Source organism: Alosa pseudoharengus, unplaced genomic scaffold, assembly GCF_046254945.1.
Source record: "Alosa pseudoharengus isolate Yale_2024_CS ecotype anadromous, Long Island Sound unplaced genomic scaffold, YU_APseudo_1.1 YU_APseudo_1.1_scf_18, whole genome shotgun sequence".
Lineage (NCBI taxonomy): Eukaryota > Metazoa > Chordata > Actinopteri > Clupeiformes > Clupeidae > Alosa > Alosa pseudoharengus.
The window spans coordinates 6273791-6291912 of NW_027468650.1; the positions used below are offsets into that span (position 1 = coordinate 6273791).

The window sequence follows — 18122 nt, forward strand, 5'->3', positions numbered from 1 at the left end:
AAACCAGCTTCTTTTGAAGATGAACAGACACCTTTTCAGTTTCAATTAATGACTGGCATATTAGTAGCTGCTGGACATAGGTGGCCTGTGTGTGTGTTTGTGAGTGACGGTGACCTGGGGAGTAAGCCCTAGAAATGCTCATGCCACATGACCAAAATGTTCTCCCTACAAGCAGGTCATTTTTTGTGTGTGAAAGAAATAAGTTATTTATTTTTCATTTCAGAGAATTGTGCCTAAAAAGTCCTAGAAAAGAATGTGATTTGATTTGATGAGTGAGATTAAGAAGATATGGGAACCCTGAAAATTCTTTATGCTTTACTATAAGAAAGCCAAAATAAAGTTTATAATAAAAGTTCAAAATAAAACCGCTTGCTTTTTACTTTTTACTTTTACTTCAAATACTTAAGTACATTAAATATCAGAAAATTACTTTTGATACTTATGTACAGTATATATCAGATACTTTAAGACTTTTACTTAAGTAATATTCTAAAAGGCAACTTTCACTTCTACCAAAGTCTTTTTCTAGTACGATACTTGTACTTTTACTCAAGTATTGCTTTCTAGTACTTTATACAACACTGTCTGCGGTACATCTAGTTTATAGTATTTTATCATCTGCATAATTACTAATAGCTAAACATAATTAGTCATTTGAATACATCATAATACCAATTGCAGGGGCCAGTCTCCCTGGAGCAACTCTATGAGTCTTGCTTGATTAAGTAAATGAATTGTGTTTGAGTTGGGGTCAATAAATTAAGCTGTTCTGGATAACATCTCAATGTTTTAACTCTTTTTATTAAATTAAGTGCAAAATGGAATGCAACACATCTAACATGGCAGTAAGTACAGTACACATCCAGACAGGCTGTAAAACATTTATGTTATCTAAACTCTGTTAAGGTCCAGTCAACCATACAAAAGTATGGCTTACAGAGGGTGAGAACATTTCAGGAAACCTGTCAAATGATACAGCTTATGGCATCTCAACAAATGAGATAGCGTTAAGAAGACTTTGGGAATTGCAGTCCAGGTCAGTATGAGCATAATGCACATTATTTAATCATTATTTTGTATTAAAACATTAATACATATAGACCGACATAATCCCAATTTATCGACAATACATGCTCTTATAGTTTATGCTTTACTACATTTAACATTACCGACATAACCTACATTGTCCAATGTTAATTTTGCATTGTGAGTAGAAACTGACATCAAAACATGATTAAGTAAAAGAAGTAGGTGTATGAGTTGGTGTCACAGTGTCAAGACAATGAATAAAGCTTTACACGGGTACATCTCCATCTAATTTTATTTAACAGCAAGATATTCGTCAATTATCAAACTCAAGACAAAGTTAACAATTACATTTTTCAATATTGACCAACCAGTATTGATAATGCTCTCGGACTAAGAGAGTCATCTCTTGAGTTTACACAGAATTTTGTGTTTACAACGTTGTTTGCACACTACTTTTCGGATCTGTGGAAGTTGAAGCCCATAAATTATTGGATTCAATAGTGGAGGAAAAATCAAAAACTGTATAGCCAATGCATTGCGTTCACTAACTGAAAGGTTTTCTGACCCCTCCCAGCCATACAGTACATCAGACACTGCTGTAATGATAAAGATGGCCAAAACCAAAATATGGGGCAAACAAGTTTTAGTAAACTTTGTTCTACCCTCATTGGAGGATATACAAGCTCGAACAATAAAAACATACGAAATGAGAATTAAAACAAACTGCAAAAGTACACCTGCAATTAGTATCATGCCCCATACCTGGTTGGCTTTGGTTTGAAAACACGCCAACTTTAGTATTAAAGTATTATCGCAAAATAATTTACGGATGTGAGATCCACAAATGGGTATTCTGAGAGTAAGAACAAGAGCTGTTAATGATGCCAAAAGTGGACAAGCCCAGGCCACTACAAGCAGTTTAAGCACAGCATGTGGAGTCAAAATGCTGTGGTATTGCAGTGGTCTGCAAATTGCCACATAGCGGTCATAAGACATCACTGTAATATTTGAGATTTCACAAAGGACAGAGGAATAAATCACATAAACTTGTAGTAAGCACCAACTGTAGGTTACTGTGTGAGTATCAGATAGCAAGTCCAGCAAAAATTTAGGGTAAAAACCAATAGTTCCGAAAAGGCTATTCACACATAGATTAGAGAGGAAAATATACATGGGCTCATGGAGGCTTTTTTCCATGATCACAGTTAAGATCAAAGTTAAGTTGACTGTAATGATTAGGATATAAAGGACAAATGTCAACAAGAAGTACATAGGCTTATAAACAGATCCCTGCAGTCCAGAATAAACAAACAATTTAAAATCAGACAAGTTGTCCATCATCTCAAGCATAATTCACATGTATCTTAATAATAGTCTAGAGGTAGCATTTGAACATATCCACATAGAATCACACACCAAGTAACATCATATTGCAGTATTATGGTCATTAGGCTATATCAAATACCATTTACAGGTACATTAATGATATAGAAACATGTTGTATTTGAAATGGTGTCATACAGCTATTATATGCACTGCCTGTTTTCTGTTTTGTTGTGAACTCAGGGACTAGATGGATTGCTCATTTATAGCTTAACCTCTACCTTTGGGACCGATCATATGAATAGCCTACCTGATTAACTCCAAGGTAATGGGGACTTCACATTGCACGTGACATGTGCTGTGCTCGCCGCTAGGTTGCTCTTGGTTGAGTAATGTCCCAAGGTTTTTTTTTGTAGTGCTTGCCGCCAAGCTCAGCACAAAATACCAATGACTTACAGTGCGCCACAGTCTAAGTTCAACATGACTGAACTTCCACCGCGGCAAGAGCGGCATAAGAGGCAAAATGCTGCTTGCTGGGTGCTTTGCTCAGCAAGAGTGGCATAAGAGGCAAAATGCTGCTTGCTGTGACAGTGTCATTGTAGTGCAGAAACAACATTATAAGAGTAGTAAGAATAAGTCTATGTGCAGGATGAATAGTATAAAGATCAGTAGAATAACTATGTATAAATGTATTTACAGTAGGCCTATGTACATTTGTAAATAAATAGAAAACTATGGGTGAGAGGGATAAATTAATTTTATTTAATCGTAAAAGTAAATTGCATTCAATTAAATTGCAATTAAAAATCTTTCCAGTAGGCTTTAATGTCACGCAAAAAGTACAACCAAAGTTGAGCTTGATCAACTAGAACATACATGGGCAACATACGGCCCGCGGGCCACATCCGGCCCGTGGGCTTTCCCTGACCGGCCCGCGTAAGGTCCGTGAAAGAACAATTGTCAAGAGCCTAGCATAGAGATAATGCACGCAAATCAATATCGTTGTTTTTTTTTTTGAAAGCGACTGCTATTTGTACGCCCATACATTTGTGCGTGGATGCATACGACGTAAACACCCTCACTGGTGCTGGTGAATAGAATTTATGCTTCTGCGTCGACACAATGCAGTTGCCTTTACGTCGGCGTAAACCTTTCAAAGTTTTGTGTCTCTTATGTCTGCGTCGCTCACCACCGCAAAGGTTGTTAGAACGAACTCCTACTGCTGCTCGTTGGCGATACAAAGTGTTCATTTCAAAACGTTACTGGCAGATAGACAGTTTACAATCGGATAACCCCGTAATTGTAACCAAAATATGTCTGAGTTTATTTGCAAAGCTTATGTAAGCGAACTAGTATGATGCTACTACCCACAGGTTGCTTGAAGCAGCCGGCTCAACACACAAATCGAGTTGACCAATCACAGTTATGTGCATAAAGTTAAAGCAAAAACATAGCCTACATTTGATGAGTGTTGATGAAATGGTGGCACAGGCCTATCGGTTGTACTGACTCCTTCACATTTCCATGACCTAGCCTAATTATATAGATATTGTAGTACTTTTTTATATCAGTCTTTGAAAACTGAAAAAAAAATGTCAATGTCAAAAAATCATTTTTGAGAATGAGGAGTAAATACTGGACATAGATTAAATATTGCTGTTTTTCCTTTGTCTCCCTCACATTTTCATCTGTTCTTACGAGTAGTAAACAAAACCATATGATTTACTTAATGTTATACAAGAACAGAATAGAATTGAACAGAATTGAGTTCAGACTTGAGTTCGGTATTTTGGGTCCGGCCCTCCTCAACAGTCCCAGTTTGTCATGTGGCCCCTTGGGGAAATTAGTTGCCCACCCCTGAACTAGAACGTCTAACCAGAACTTGAGTGTAGTTTTTTGCTGGGTCCCAGGCCATGTTGGTCTGAGGGGAAATGGAGAAAGCGGACAGTGCTGCTAAGCAAGCCCTCAATGAAGAAGTCACAGAATGTCAAATCCCTGCCCCAGACCTTAAACCTATACTGAACTCTTACATCTCAGATAAGTGGCAATCTGAATGGGATTAATGTACCAACAACAAGCAAGGAATGTGAATTTTGGCACATTTTCATGATCCACTGGGTCGTTATGGGCCACACAAAATACGGTGTTGCTAAAATTACTCCTATTGTGGCTATTAGAGACATGCGTTCATGAGTATCCAGCTACATTCAATGAGTTAAGTAAAATACATTCACACACAAAAAAAAAACCACATTCCTTTATTCTGAGATACATCAATAGGCTCTCAAAACAATCCCAAACAGACATAAGGTCTTTATAGAGCAAATCCATATAGATTATTTGTCAAATAAACCAGTAAAACAGAATTAGGGGATGGAATATATAACATTCACACTCATAGCTCATATTTTTAAAATAAATCAGTGAAAAAGTATCCTGACAAACAAGCAGCATTTTAATGCCTTAGTCATATTTCATAATTTCAAATTTTTCTCTAGGTTACCTGATAGCCCAGTTTTAGAGGTGCAAGACGTGTGACATTATTTATTTTTGCAGCCAATCACTGCTGTTGTTTTATTTTATTGATTTGATTTTAGTCATAGAAGCTAAAATCGAAGGCAGGCCACAGGTAAAATCCAACGAACCGCATTCACCCCGCAAGCCAATAGCTGAATAGCCCTCTCCTAGAGCTTTAGAGGTATTGCCACTGCTCCAACACTGAAAGGCACTGTTAGAATGCTTGGATCAAGCCAGGTTCAGCATATCGTATGCCACTGTCTGCTCACGTTGGTGACCGGACCAGGGCAAGCACACTTTCGCAGTTCCTGCCGGAAATGCAGTCTAGTTCAATATTTCAGTTGTGTTGGATGAAAAACAGATAAGTAACTGTTGTTTCCTATTGCTTTCAGAATATGGGTCTTTGCCATGTTTTGCTGTGAAGAGACTGAGTATTACTCCTGCATTGGTGCTTACATGACTTTAAAAGGACAACAATATGTATCATGATACTGGTGATAACTTACTCCTCTGAAGAAACTGATGAATATATACTTTAAGTGCAGTAGAACCATATATCACAGGATTTAACAGTGGTGACAAAATAAAAAATAAATACAGACATTCCATATGGAATCTGGGTTGCCTTCATACGCGCTTGGGTCATTTCAAAAACAACGCCAACAACATAGTTTATAAGTGTCAACAAATGTGGTATGCACGTTTGAAGTGCTTTCTTTTTGACACTCTTTGGATGTATGTAAATATATTCTCAGAATCTGAACATATGAAAAGAAAATAACAAAAAACTGGGGGGCCACATACACAACCAAGAGAAAGAGCCCAATAATGTTCTGTACAGAAGTATCATGACAGGAAAGTTTAAAGACATCATAATTTAGGCAATGAGTTTTGTGGATGACATTGTCACAAAAAGTCCGCCGAATTGTAAGTGATAAAAACATTGAAAAGGAACAGAAAGGAAAAAGCCAAGCCACTGCAATGGAAATTTTAACTTTTCTTAGAGACATTTTGGAATGATAGTGTAAGGGGGTACATATTGCTGCATATCTGTCATATCCCATTATAGCAAGTATCATCAGTTCAACAATACCATAATTGAACAAACAATATATCTGAATAAAACAGTTGACCAAAGAGATTGTGTATGACTGTGTAGAAAGTTTAGTCATAATATGTGGCAATAAAGATGTGCTGCCGTATATTCCATTAAATGCTAAATTACTAATGAAAATGTACATAGGTTCATGTAGGGTTTTTTTCTTATACAATATAAGTAATTATAAGCAAGTATTTAAGAGAATAGTTACAATGTATGTTAGTAGAAAAATTGTAAAATACAAATATTTATGTTGGTCCATTGGCTCATAATTAATAAATATGAATGATGTAAAAGAAGATTTATTCTCCATGATTCCCTGCAAATAAGTAATGACATTTATTAGTGATAGTTATATGAGAAATTCTGTAATATGTACAATTTAAGTCACATCTGTCATTTAATTTCAGTGTAAAATATTAGTACCCATTATATATATATATAATGTTATATATATATATATATATATATATATATATATATTCTTTGAGAAAGTACAATTAATAGGTTTCTAGCACCTTTTAAAGGCACAATGTGTCTTTTTTGTGAACTTTTGAAGTGTAATGCATTCAAAAATCAACTATAGATATCAATAGAATGTGAAGAAATAACACTACTGACATTTTCTAATCGAAGAATATGCATATCATTGCAGAGATCTCCTCCAGAATTAGCGTGCTAACCGACTAGCCCCGGGTCGTCCAGTCTTGCAATTCCAGTTTATGTCTGAGGTGGCGACAGGGAGTAACATACCGGCCAAACCATCTTCAGTGCAGCCCAGAGCAGTCGAGAAAGAGACAACGCAATTACGCACGCTCTGCTCCCACCCCCTCCTGCTCCTCCCCTCCCCCACGGAGTTCAAGTTCTACAGTGAAGTGTAGGCTACTGCGAGAATGGCCGAAAGTTCTAGGAAGAGGCCGAAGAGACCTCCATCGCCTCCAGCTAAAAAAAACTCGATCTGAGGCGAAAAGAATATCAGATGGGAAGCAAGCAAATACACGTTAATCTAGGGAGTGCTTTCCACCGATGGAGACAGCTTGGATAGCAAGGAGATGCAGTTCGATTCTGAACTTGCTACATTTCTTCTTGACTGGTAAGTAAACATCTGTTAAACATAATTCATAATTTTGATTAAGCAAAGGAGATATTGTAGAATTAGCTCTCGAGCCACTAGGTAATGTTTGTCAGCTGTAGATCGCGGTAAATTGACTTTGTTCGACCGCCATTGCTAACGTTACCAACCTAGCGATAGCGTCCTTGCTGCATAAGCAGTTTGCCAAATACTATTATTTGTACGTGACCCAAGTTTTGTGTCCTACACAATACATAAGAGTGTAATGTTCCAATATGCAATAAATACATTTGGATATTGGTGAATGTTCACTGGCTTGTGGTCTCGCTAACGAATGATGTTGGCAGCATAAGATACTAAAATTACAACTAATGCTAGCTCTACACGATTAGGATAACTTTCAGATACGTTAGAATACTATCCTCTATCTCCGGTAACGTTATAAGTTGCTTAGATTGTGTCGGGCCTGTTGCAAAATAGCATCACCATTTTCCTTTGAAGCTCTTCAAACATGTCTTTATCACAATATACCCATGCGTGTGTTTGTATCTGTTTTCACAGGATCAAGAATCAGGATTGGTGAAACATTGGTTGTGCCTGAAAGTGTTCTTTGATCAAGATTGGTATACTAACATCATGCTTTTCTCTCCTGTTCCCAAGGGCGTCGTAGTGGGGGGACAAGTGGGAATAAATTACCCGGGCCCCAAGTGGGGGGAGGGCCCCTAAGGAGTTGAATTTTATTTTCCTTAATAATAAATAATTTCCTTAATTTAAAGATCTTAATAAATGTTATTAACTAATATAGATGCAAATATTTCGGGTAAATGCATCAGTTGATTGATGTATTAAATTGTGTCCAAGCCAACATTGTTTGAGGGCAGGCACCCTCTCCCTTGCACGAAATGGTTCAGTCCGCCTTCCCCTGCTAGGTGCATTTTTGAAGTAGGCCTAGCCTTCATTCTGCCGAAGCGGCAATGCAGACTGTCACGGTGTCTAAGAAAGCTAAATCCGGTTCCCAGAAAAGAAAAGAGAGGCAAGAAAGGGAGAAAAAAAGAAATGAGGGAAAACAAGTAGTGATGGCGAACTGAAGCTTTCTGAACCAGTGAAGCTTCCAATCCAATTGTATCGAAAAAAGGTTCAGTACTCGAAGCTTCAGAACTCTATGAGGACCTCTGCTGGTGAAAGTTAAGGATAGCATTGTGTCACGAAGTGTTTCAGTGTTTTCATTCATTTCATGTTCTAGCTTTTAAACATTCTTTAAACATAAGAAATTCAGTGAAGTCTTGGGTAATAAGATTATTTTCTGTTATACAGTACATATAAGAGTTGTTAGATTAATTCAATGTGTGATTAGATAGTAGGCCTAGTTAGTTGTGAACCTCATGCTTCATGCTTACAGCTACGCCTGTTTGAGTCGTGATTCACTCGGATCTTTCACCCGTATCTTTAAATTAACCCATGAGTCGCGAGTCTCTAGTATCATTAACTCGGATCAGTTGAGTCCTACTACAATTCAATCTAAAACGATAAACAGCGCCACACACAAACCTCTTGCAACATTAGCTAGCCTACTAGCCATCATAGCTGCCAAAAATGTAACAATTTCGTAGGTAGGATAACCACAACTCCACAAATCAACTCAAGCGACTGAGTGAGCAGGCAGTCTGAGATAACTGGTTAACTTCCCGCAGAGCCGGGTTAGTCGGATCAGCCGGCCGGTTAGGCTACATTGAGTACGAGTCGGCTACGGCTACGTTGTCATGAGTGGCTGTAGACGAGCGAGTATCCTCCTCAAAGTGAAAAGCAATTCCACAACAAAAGCCATTCTTCACCTCTTAAATAACATTCAATGTTCTGCATGTAGCCTAGGCATACTTTAGATTTGGTGTATAGATGTAGCATATTAAAATGCAATTAGGTCGCGCAGACAGTCCGAAACATTGCACGCTCTTAATGGAGCTGATTTGTATACCCGGGTTAGTCGGATCGCTGGGCCGGGCGGTTACGTTATGTTGTTATGAGTGCGAGTCAGCCGAATCAGCCGGCTACTTTGTCATGAGTGGATCTGTAGACGAGCGAGTAACTCCTCGTCAAGGGGAAAAGCAAATCCACAACAAAAGCCATTCTTTCACTTCTGAAATAACATACAATGTTCTACACGTAGGCATAGCCTACTTTTAAATGCAATTAGGTCGCGAAGACAGTCCGAAACATTGCAAGCTCTGTATGGAGCTGCTCAGGCTAGCCGGGTCAGTTGGATCAGCAGGGCGGGCCGGTTACGTTGTTATGAGTGCAAGTCAGCCGAATCAGCCGGCTACGTTGTCATGAGTGGATCTTTAGAGGAGTGAGTAACTCCTCCTCGAGGTTAAAAGAAAATCCACAACAAAAGCCATGCGTTCACTTCTGAAATAACATATATTCTGTACGCATAGCCTACTTTAAAATTCAATTAGCTCGCGAAGACAGTCCGAAACATTGCAAGCTCTGTATGGAGAGTAGGCTAGCCAGTCGGATCAGCCAAGCGGGCCAGTTACGTTGTTGTTATGAGTGCGAGTCAGCCGAATCAGCCGGCTACGTTGTCATGAGTGGATCTTTAGAGGAACGAGTAACTCCTCGTCAAGGTTAAAAGAAAATCCACAACAAAAGCCATGCTTTCACTTCTGAAATAACATATATTCTGCACCCATAGCCTACTTTAAAATGCAATTAGGTCGCGAAGACAGTTGCAATGTCCGAAACATTGCAAGCTCTGTATGGAGTTCCTTGAGTAGGCTAGCCTACCTGGGTCATTTGGATCAGCCGGGCGGACCGGTTACATTATGTTGTTATGAGTGCGAGTCAGTCGAATCAGCCGGCTACATTGTCATGAGTGGATCTGTAGACGAGCAAGTAGCCTACTATTAGTATATATATAGCTATGATTAATAGGCTAATAATATTAGTTGCCTAGTATTAGCTGCCTATAATACCTATTAGAATAGATTCCTAGTAGCCTACTATTAGTATATAGTAGTGGTAATAAACATTGTAGCAGAGTAGCATTAGACCTAGGCAAATTTTCTATTGTTAACAAAACAACAACAAATAATTAATTATTATAATATAGGCTACCCTCCCTGTCAATAAGATCAAAGTTTCTGAACATGAGCACCAAAAAGATGAACAATGTGTGGATGCACTTTGACCAGGAGAGCAAAACTCTTAGGCTAAATGCAAGTACTGCAAAAACCTGGTTTCAAATCATGGAGGATCCACATCCAACATGAGAAGGCACTTAACGAAATGAAGCACCCCACTGCACTGCTTGAACGTAGGACTGAATTTCTTTGCGATTTAGCAATACTGACTCAAGTGACTCGTTCAACCCGGATCAGTTTAGTGAGTGACTCAGAATAACCCGGATCCTTAAAAGGAATCGAGTTTGACAAGCCTACTTACAGCCGGTGGTTGGTTGGTTGGTTGGGGGGGGGCCCATGGCCACCACTTGTGCATAGGGCCCAGAATTTGGTGCTACGCCCCTGCCTGTTCCTGACTTCTTAGAATCTATTTGTTGTTAAAGAGTTGTTTAAACTAATGTAATTTCAAGTAGTAGCTTTGGCTCTTGACATTTGTGCCCATAGTTTTAAATATGAACTCATAGCCTAAAGGTGCAAAGGAAAAGATGAACATACTAGGGCTGGGATAAACTATTATTTTTTAAACGATTAATCTAGCGATTATTTTTTCGATGCATCGATTAATCTAACGATTCATTTTTTCAGTTCGATTCGATTATCGATTATCTCCCCATTAATTCACTAATAGCAACTTATACATGTTTATTTACATATCTGAATGAAAAAACATGAATTATTTAACATTGCAATATATGTTTATTGCTCTTAAGATTCCAAAATAAAAGACTGAAGTGCAAGTAATTACAAGTGCAAAGTAATGTATTCTTAGTCAGAGGTAGCATTCAATAAAGTTTCAGTTAGTCATTTTAAGACGTTCTTGTGGGAATCATGTGTGGATGCAATTCATAACGTAGTTCAAATAACAGTTTTTACTTCTCCTTTGGACAAGCACTTTTGAGTCTTGGAAAACACTGCCATTTCCATCTGGATTTTGCAAACAGAGTCAATAAAATGAGCCCTGCATGAGTAATACAAGCAGCTGCAAGTAAGCATGCTAAACTTGACATCCAAACAGTATTCTAACGTTAGCTTTGAGATAAGGTTACTGCTTGATTGCATACTGTAACTTAACTTCGTTTAGTCTCCTCAATGTACTATGTTGTGATAAGACCTTAGCCGAGTTTACTTTAACTTTAATGCAGCGGTTTTGAACAAATTTGCGCAGCATGGTCACGATGCTAAGCGGATTTAATAGCAATGTAGCCCACTGTATTCTATGCAGTGTTTCTATGTGGCAACAACAATCCTTCAACAATCGTGAATATTTTGTTAAATGCACATGCAGAGAGGAGGAGCAGCGGGCTCGTTACGAGAGAGAGCGGGCGGGGCGAGGAAAGGCTGTGTGAGTAAGTGGCAAGTGCAGCTCAATGAAATTATTTTATCTTATCTTTAATTTAAATAGCAGGCCTACAACATAGAACATCAATGTGTGGTGGCCGGTTTTGATTTCGTGGTGCCCAGCCACAGATTAGTCAACGTATGAAAAACACTGAAGGTGTAAAATTAAAAATATTTAGCAGCACACGTTATGCTTGACGAATCGACGCTCATATTTTGCGTCGACGTCATCGATTACGTCGACGCGTTGTCCCAGCCCTAGAACATACCATTTTAGTCATAATTCAGGTATTCTTTATGTTACATGAAATGTAGCCACTGTGCTCTTAGAAAGTTTTATTGTTAGTTGTAGAGGATGATTGTGTAAGGAATAACGTTCTGTAAGGCGGTCATTATCGTGGCATATCTCCCGACAGTGATGCAGCGCTGGCCGTGGCCTGCCGAGTTTCACTTTCCTTGACATTCTCTGGTTATAGCACTTAGCAACGGTCCGGTATTAAAAATTATCAGACGACCGTAGGACGTTGGGAAGATCCATCGGAGTGAATGGAGCATTCTGTAGAATTATAAAGTAGCATTATAAAGAGCCGTGTAATAAATGGTAATAATAATGACCTCTAATAGTAAACAGAACGATTGGCTGTAACCACTGACTACATGGAGCATTTTAGTTACTGGCTACGTAGCAAGAACACCTGTGTTGCTGCCAGACTCTCACGGTGACTGTTCTCCAAACGCCTCTGCTGGTCAGCGCGCTCTCTGGCTGCTCTGACAGCTCGAGCCGTCCCTGTACTGTTCTCTCCAGGTCTGGGACTGACACTAGACACCCAGGCCTTTTATTCTTTGCCTGGCCCTTACGTTTGCCCACTCTTGTCTGACTCGATGCAGGGGGGATGTAAATCTTCGTCGTCACCCACACAGCAGTAGACTCCTAGGCGGATCCGCCTTCAAGTCGCCAAACCCGCGTGACTGTCGCATTCGTTTTGGTGCCGCACAGAGGATCAGCTCCGCCTCTGAATTCTACTGTCAAACAGCGGGTCCTGAGTGGACCCATGTCGGATCCGCGGGCGCGGACGCGCCTGTACTGTAACGGTTGAATATGACTGTACACCAAGAGCCGAGAAGAGTCATACTAGTGGATATTTTCTTTGCTGGGACACGGTTGCGCTGAACCCTCTCGAGTAAGTGATATTTATTAATATATTGCGACATTCACAATAGCTAAACATTGGCCTTTGTGGTTTTATACTTATCATGTTTATTGATTGTAATGACGTTGTTTGATATTAGTGCAGACGTTTGTAATTTTGAGCAACAGGCTAAGTTAACGTTATTGTTAGCTGTGATGCTCATATGAGTCTGTAGCCTATTTGATTTAAAATGGGTTAGCAATTTCGCAGAATATGTTATGGTAGTGTGATTTAAAAAACACACATTGTTATTTAACGTTAGTCTGGTCTTGTCTGTTAATGTGTTGCTGTTGTCCATAGTCCATAGTGCTACTATGCTAGCGGCATACAGCTGCTATCGATAGCTAGCATGCTGCTAAGCGCAATTGCATAAGTTATTGCTAATGTCTATTATACATATATATGTTTGAGATCACGTTTGCGATGCAATCCTTGATTAAGCTGATACATTGGCACTGGTATTTCAGTCAATGAAGTCAGTGAAGCACTCGTCTGCTATGAAAGCTACCTACAACTTTAGCATGTTGACTCACTGATAATGGTTTAGCCCTAGCTTCTAGCTAGCTGTGCATTAACGTTTGCATTTTGCCAAGTTTGGTCTCATACGTAACTTTAGTGTCCTTCTGCCATCTTTGTAATGAAAGCCTCGGCATTTTAATCACTGTTTAAGTCGGTTCAGACAACTAATGGGTATTGGCGTCTGTTTGTGATTTATTATGCTAACGTAACTTAACTGTATGGAACTTGGTCCCCATCTTCTATTTTGTTTGTTCTGCAGCGTCAACTTTTATCTAACGTTATGATTGCCTCTGTTGGGTTCGCTTGATGAAGATACTTTCTGGGTTGTTAAAATGTAATGTGAACACATTCCCGTAGCATTCCAAAATAGACCAGAGATGCTTGTACTATATGTATATTTGGAAATTTTGGGATTGCAATAACCATAATGATATGGTTATTTAACAGCCATCGTTTCGGGGACTCTGATGAGAGTGAAGAAGAGCCAGTAAATGGTGACTGCATCTCTGAGGTACCTTCCAACTCGCCTGGTATTAGAGATGTGCGGTTCGCGGTTACAGCCGCGGACTCCGCGGTTAAACCACGGATCGGGCGGATGACGTGAAGAAATATAATATTTTAATGAAATTCGGGCGGGTGGCGGTTGAACCAATCAAATGAAAAAAATATAGCCTATACATTGTTCAATTGTGTTACCTACATCCGAAAAAACGAGCACACTTTGAAATAGTCAAATTTTCATCAGGCAGTTTGGCCTAGTTGCTTCTATGCATGCTGCTTTGTTTATCTATCAGAGACGGTGTTGCGGAATTGGTGTATTCCGATGTTTCACTGAGCAACCCCTCACGCACGCACACACACACACACACACACTAAAGGTAACAAAGTTTAAATTAAGTAGGCTGTCGTAGGCTACCGGCATGTTTTCCTCTCCAGTGTGCAATAAGAAAGTAGAATAGGTACAGTGCAAGTTGACCGATGATTCATCTCCCATGCCGCGTCTCGTTGCAGAGCATTGGTAGGCCACTAAGCAAATCTGCAACCTATGAGCCCAGCTGCCAGTATTGGAAGAGGCCTAAACATCTCGTAGATGAGACTGACTGGGTTATTTTGTTTCGATATTATATATAAAACACATAGTCATTGTAGCCTACCATTCAGGGAATAGGCATTTAAAAGGGAGACAGATTATGGAGTGATATGACTCAGAACTGACATCGGGCAATGGCAGTGCGAGATGTTCAGAACGTAAGAGCTAAAACTTCTACAAGCTCAGTAACAGCCACAGCGGAAAAAAGAAGGTAAGAAAAATAGTCGGAAAACTTAGATGTGTAAGGCAAGCAAGCAAGTTGTTACTAAAAATGTAAACATGCACGTTGCACTGCTGTGCGGTGGGTTACAGTGCGTAAAGTAGGCTAGCCTATAATGTGAATGACTTGTTATTTTATTAAGGATTTCTTTCTTTTTGCAAAAAATAAAGTACAATAGGCATTCATTAGTAGGCTAAATAGCAGCATGTTGAAATTATGTGCCAAATTGCGTTTTTTATTACAATGATAAAATTGTAGGCTACAGGCCGATGTGCGTTTTATTTGGAGACTTTTGCGAGACAGAGACTGAGTTTGCTGCTGATATTCATAGCCAATGTAGGACTTTAGCCTTTTAATATATTTGCTGCATTGGATCAGTCTTTCTAGAACAGGCAAGAGCTTTCTAGCCTCACGTCAGCAGCACCCCATCACCCATACATTAAAACAACCAGCGGATGGCGGGCGGGTTCGGTTTTGAAAATTGGTCAAAAAACGTTGGTGCGGATGGATGGCGGATGGATGATAAGTTTTGCTATGCGGTTACGGTTGAAATAATAGCCCATCCGCGCATCTCTACCTGGTATATCAGTTGAAGCCTCAAGCCCAAGCCAATTGCACTGGCAAAGTAAGTAATAATCTCTTAACATTGAAATAACTAAATCATTATATTAATATTAGAGATATGGTTAACATTCTTAGTGCTAAAGACATTCCCCTCTCCTTGTATCTATTCCTCCAGCTCCACCATCTTGCCGAGTGCCAGGCAGCCGAGTCACTACCCCTCAACCTGGAGAAAACTGTTAAGGTAAAGACTGATCTCTGAAATAAAATTGAATACAGTGGCCCCATCTATATTAACACAGCAGTAGTCACTCTATTTCAAATCAACAGATTGCATCTGCATTACCATCTCAGATTTTCTGCATACTTCATACATTACTTTCAAAATCTGGACACACCGGGACTATTGACGTGCAGGGCAGTATATCCCTCTCGCACACCGCCCACCTCACTATGGGCCAGGAATGGCAGTCCCTCCTCAACTCCCTCCACCCCCACACCAGCCCTCAACGTGCAGCGAACAGAGGAGCTTTGTAAGTCATGTTTCTTTTTAAATTTAATCTCCTTAATACCTATCTCATATATTGTATTGTGTAAGCATACTTGGCTTTGGATGCTACATACCATAAACATAAACATATCTGTCTGTTTGATTACAGGTGCTGTGAGGAAAAACATGGTGACACGGTCAGCCACGGACGCTGAGGTCACCAAGCACGCAATTAGGTGTTTCAACTGGCGGTGGATCGGGCAACGAGGAGACATGTTCCGCCTCCATCCACACAAATGGATTAGTAGGAGAAATAAGCATTAAACAATCTTTTTATTGAACTTCTTGTCATTCACCAGTTATTCATTTTCTGATATTTTAGATGTGCATAGCGCAGCATTTCATTGAAGTTGTAGCCTATTAGATAAAATATTTCATGTCTGCACTGACCTAGGCTGATAAAGCACTAAATTAGGTTTTGACCTCAAAATTAATGTAGAGTAGCCTAGGCAACGTAGGCTACTTAACAAAAACAGAATAGCTTATAACCTGTAACTTTCCATAAATGTCCATTTTATATTTCCATTGAGTAGTGATCACGTTTGTACAGTAAATTGATGTCTTGACTTTTTCTGTTAGGTTTATTGACAGTATTGTTAAGTTAAAAATACGAGGCGATGCTAATCGTAGGCCTATCTTGCTGTAGTAGCCTAGGCTAGGCCTAGTGATAGTTTTACTTTTATCCTATAGTTTATCCTATTTAATCCTACAGCAAAAACAGAAGGAATTTTGAAAATGAGATAAACGGGTCCGAAACGGACCCGGGCCAGATGAGCCTTTATGAGTCCGTTGCGGGTCCGCGGTATGTATCAATTTACGGGTCCCAAACGGACCCGCCGCGGAGGTAAGGTTTTAATCGCGGATGCGGGGCGGATGCAGCGCGGAGCCACGTCGGGTCCGCGATCCGCCTTCGTAGCGGATCCGTTCCTGAGAGCATCTGGACTCCGATACGGGTCCGTTTCGCGGGTCTGTTCCGGATGCCGTCATAGATCCGCCGCGGAGTCCTTTTGCTGTGTGGGCAGTCTCCACCCGAAAAAAATACCTTATTACTATTTTCAGTTTTATCCATCCATACAATCGCTACTACACGCAGGCTAGGCCTAGCCTTTGCTAAGACTCGCTTGCCAAATGCCGCTAGCAAATTTGTATTTATTTCTCAAATGTCTCATTACCAACAATACCAGTGTGAAAAGCAAAACGTTAATAAAAACTGTTATATCTAGTGATCGGGTAAGGGTGAGCCGCTTGAAGAAGACATTTTCCGGATTTAGGAGTTTTTTTTTCTAGGCGGCGAGACACAGACATTCTCTGATAAACACATAGGGATAGACAGTAGCGAAAACGGAGACGGGGGAGGGAGGAGAGGAGGGTATGGGCAATGTGCGTTTCGTCGTTTCTACCACTAGCAAATCATTGTGACATCATTGTTTTCCTACATGCTGCCCCCAACTGGATTGGCGTGTGGAGTGTGAATTAAATAAAACGAAATCCTGACGGATTGTGCCTTTAAGTAAATGAATTGTGTTTGAATTGGGGTCAATAAATTAAAGGGACACCAGGCAAGCCTGATGCTTTTTCTCTACGAAACTCCCCCTCACTCGGTCTGAAGCTCTTTTCCTTTTCTTTGCGTCTTCCGTCAAGGGTTTTCGCTGCTTCTTAGCCGGCTCTGCCATTATACACATGTTTGCAACAATCTCTAGCATTTTGTTAGCCTGCCTCTGTGCTGTAAACTGATCCTGCTTCGGTCGGCGGGTAGGATACACCGAACTTGCAAGTGGGATTTTCTTCCTACAGCCAGTAGGGGCGGGCGAGAGAGCCTTCATTCGCCCCCCCTAATTAGTCATTTAACCATATACCGACTTACGAAGATGATTAATTAACACGAAAACGTTGCCTGGTGTCCCTTTAAGCTGTTCTGGATGACATCTCAATGTTTTAACACTTTTTATTAAATTAAGTGCAAAATGTAATGCAACACATCTAACATGGCAGTAAGTACACATCCAGACAGGCTGTAAAACATTTATGTTATCTAAACTCTGTTAAGGTCCAGTCAACCATACAAAAGTATGGCTTACAGAGGGTGAGAACATTTCAGAAAATCTGTCAAATGATACAGCTTATGGCATAACAAATGAGATAGCGTTAAGAAGACTTTGGGAATTGCAGTCCAGGTCAGTATGAGCATAATGCACATAATTTAATCATTATTTTGTATTAAAACATTAATACATATAGACCGACATAATCCCAATTTATCGAAAATACATGCTCTTATAGTTTATGCTTTACTACATTTAACATTACCGACATAACCTACATTGTCCAATGTTAATTTTGCATTGTGAGTAGAAACTGACATCAAAACATGATTAAGTAAAAGAAGTAGAAGTACATCTCCATGTAATTTTATTTAACAGCAAGATATTCGTCAATTA

The 18122-nt window shown here is 39.7% G+C and overlaps 1 protein-coding gene and 1 long non-coding RNA gene across 2 annotated transcripts; one reads left to right on the forward strand and one right to left on the reverse strand.

Annotated features, from left to right (window-relative positions):
• Positions 1-1428: 1428 nt before the first annotated feature.
• On the reverse strand, positions 1429-2301 carry LOC143131833 (olfactory receptor 6N1-like). The gene has a single exon (XM_076291421.1). It carries the CDS (start codon positions 2299-2301, stop codon positions 1429-1431), a length of 873 nt encoding a protein of 290 aa, XP_076147536.1.
• Positions 2302-15571: 13270 nt separating this feature from the next.
• Positions 15572-15965, forward strand: LOC143131594 (uncharacterized). The gene is made up of 2 exons (XR_012988132.1): positions 15572-15667; positions 15794-15965. It is a non-coding gene; the product is annotated as an uncharacterized LOC143131594 (long non-coding RNA).
• The last annotated feature ends 2157 nt before the right edge of the window (positions 15966-18122 follow it).

Excerpts from the sequence above, each read along its gene's own strand:
- LOC143131833 (XM_076291421.1), bottom strand. The coding sequence starts at position 2,301 with ATGTACTTCTTGTTGACATTTGTCCTTTATATCCTAATCATTACAGTC.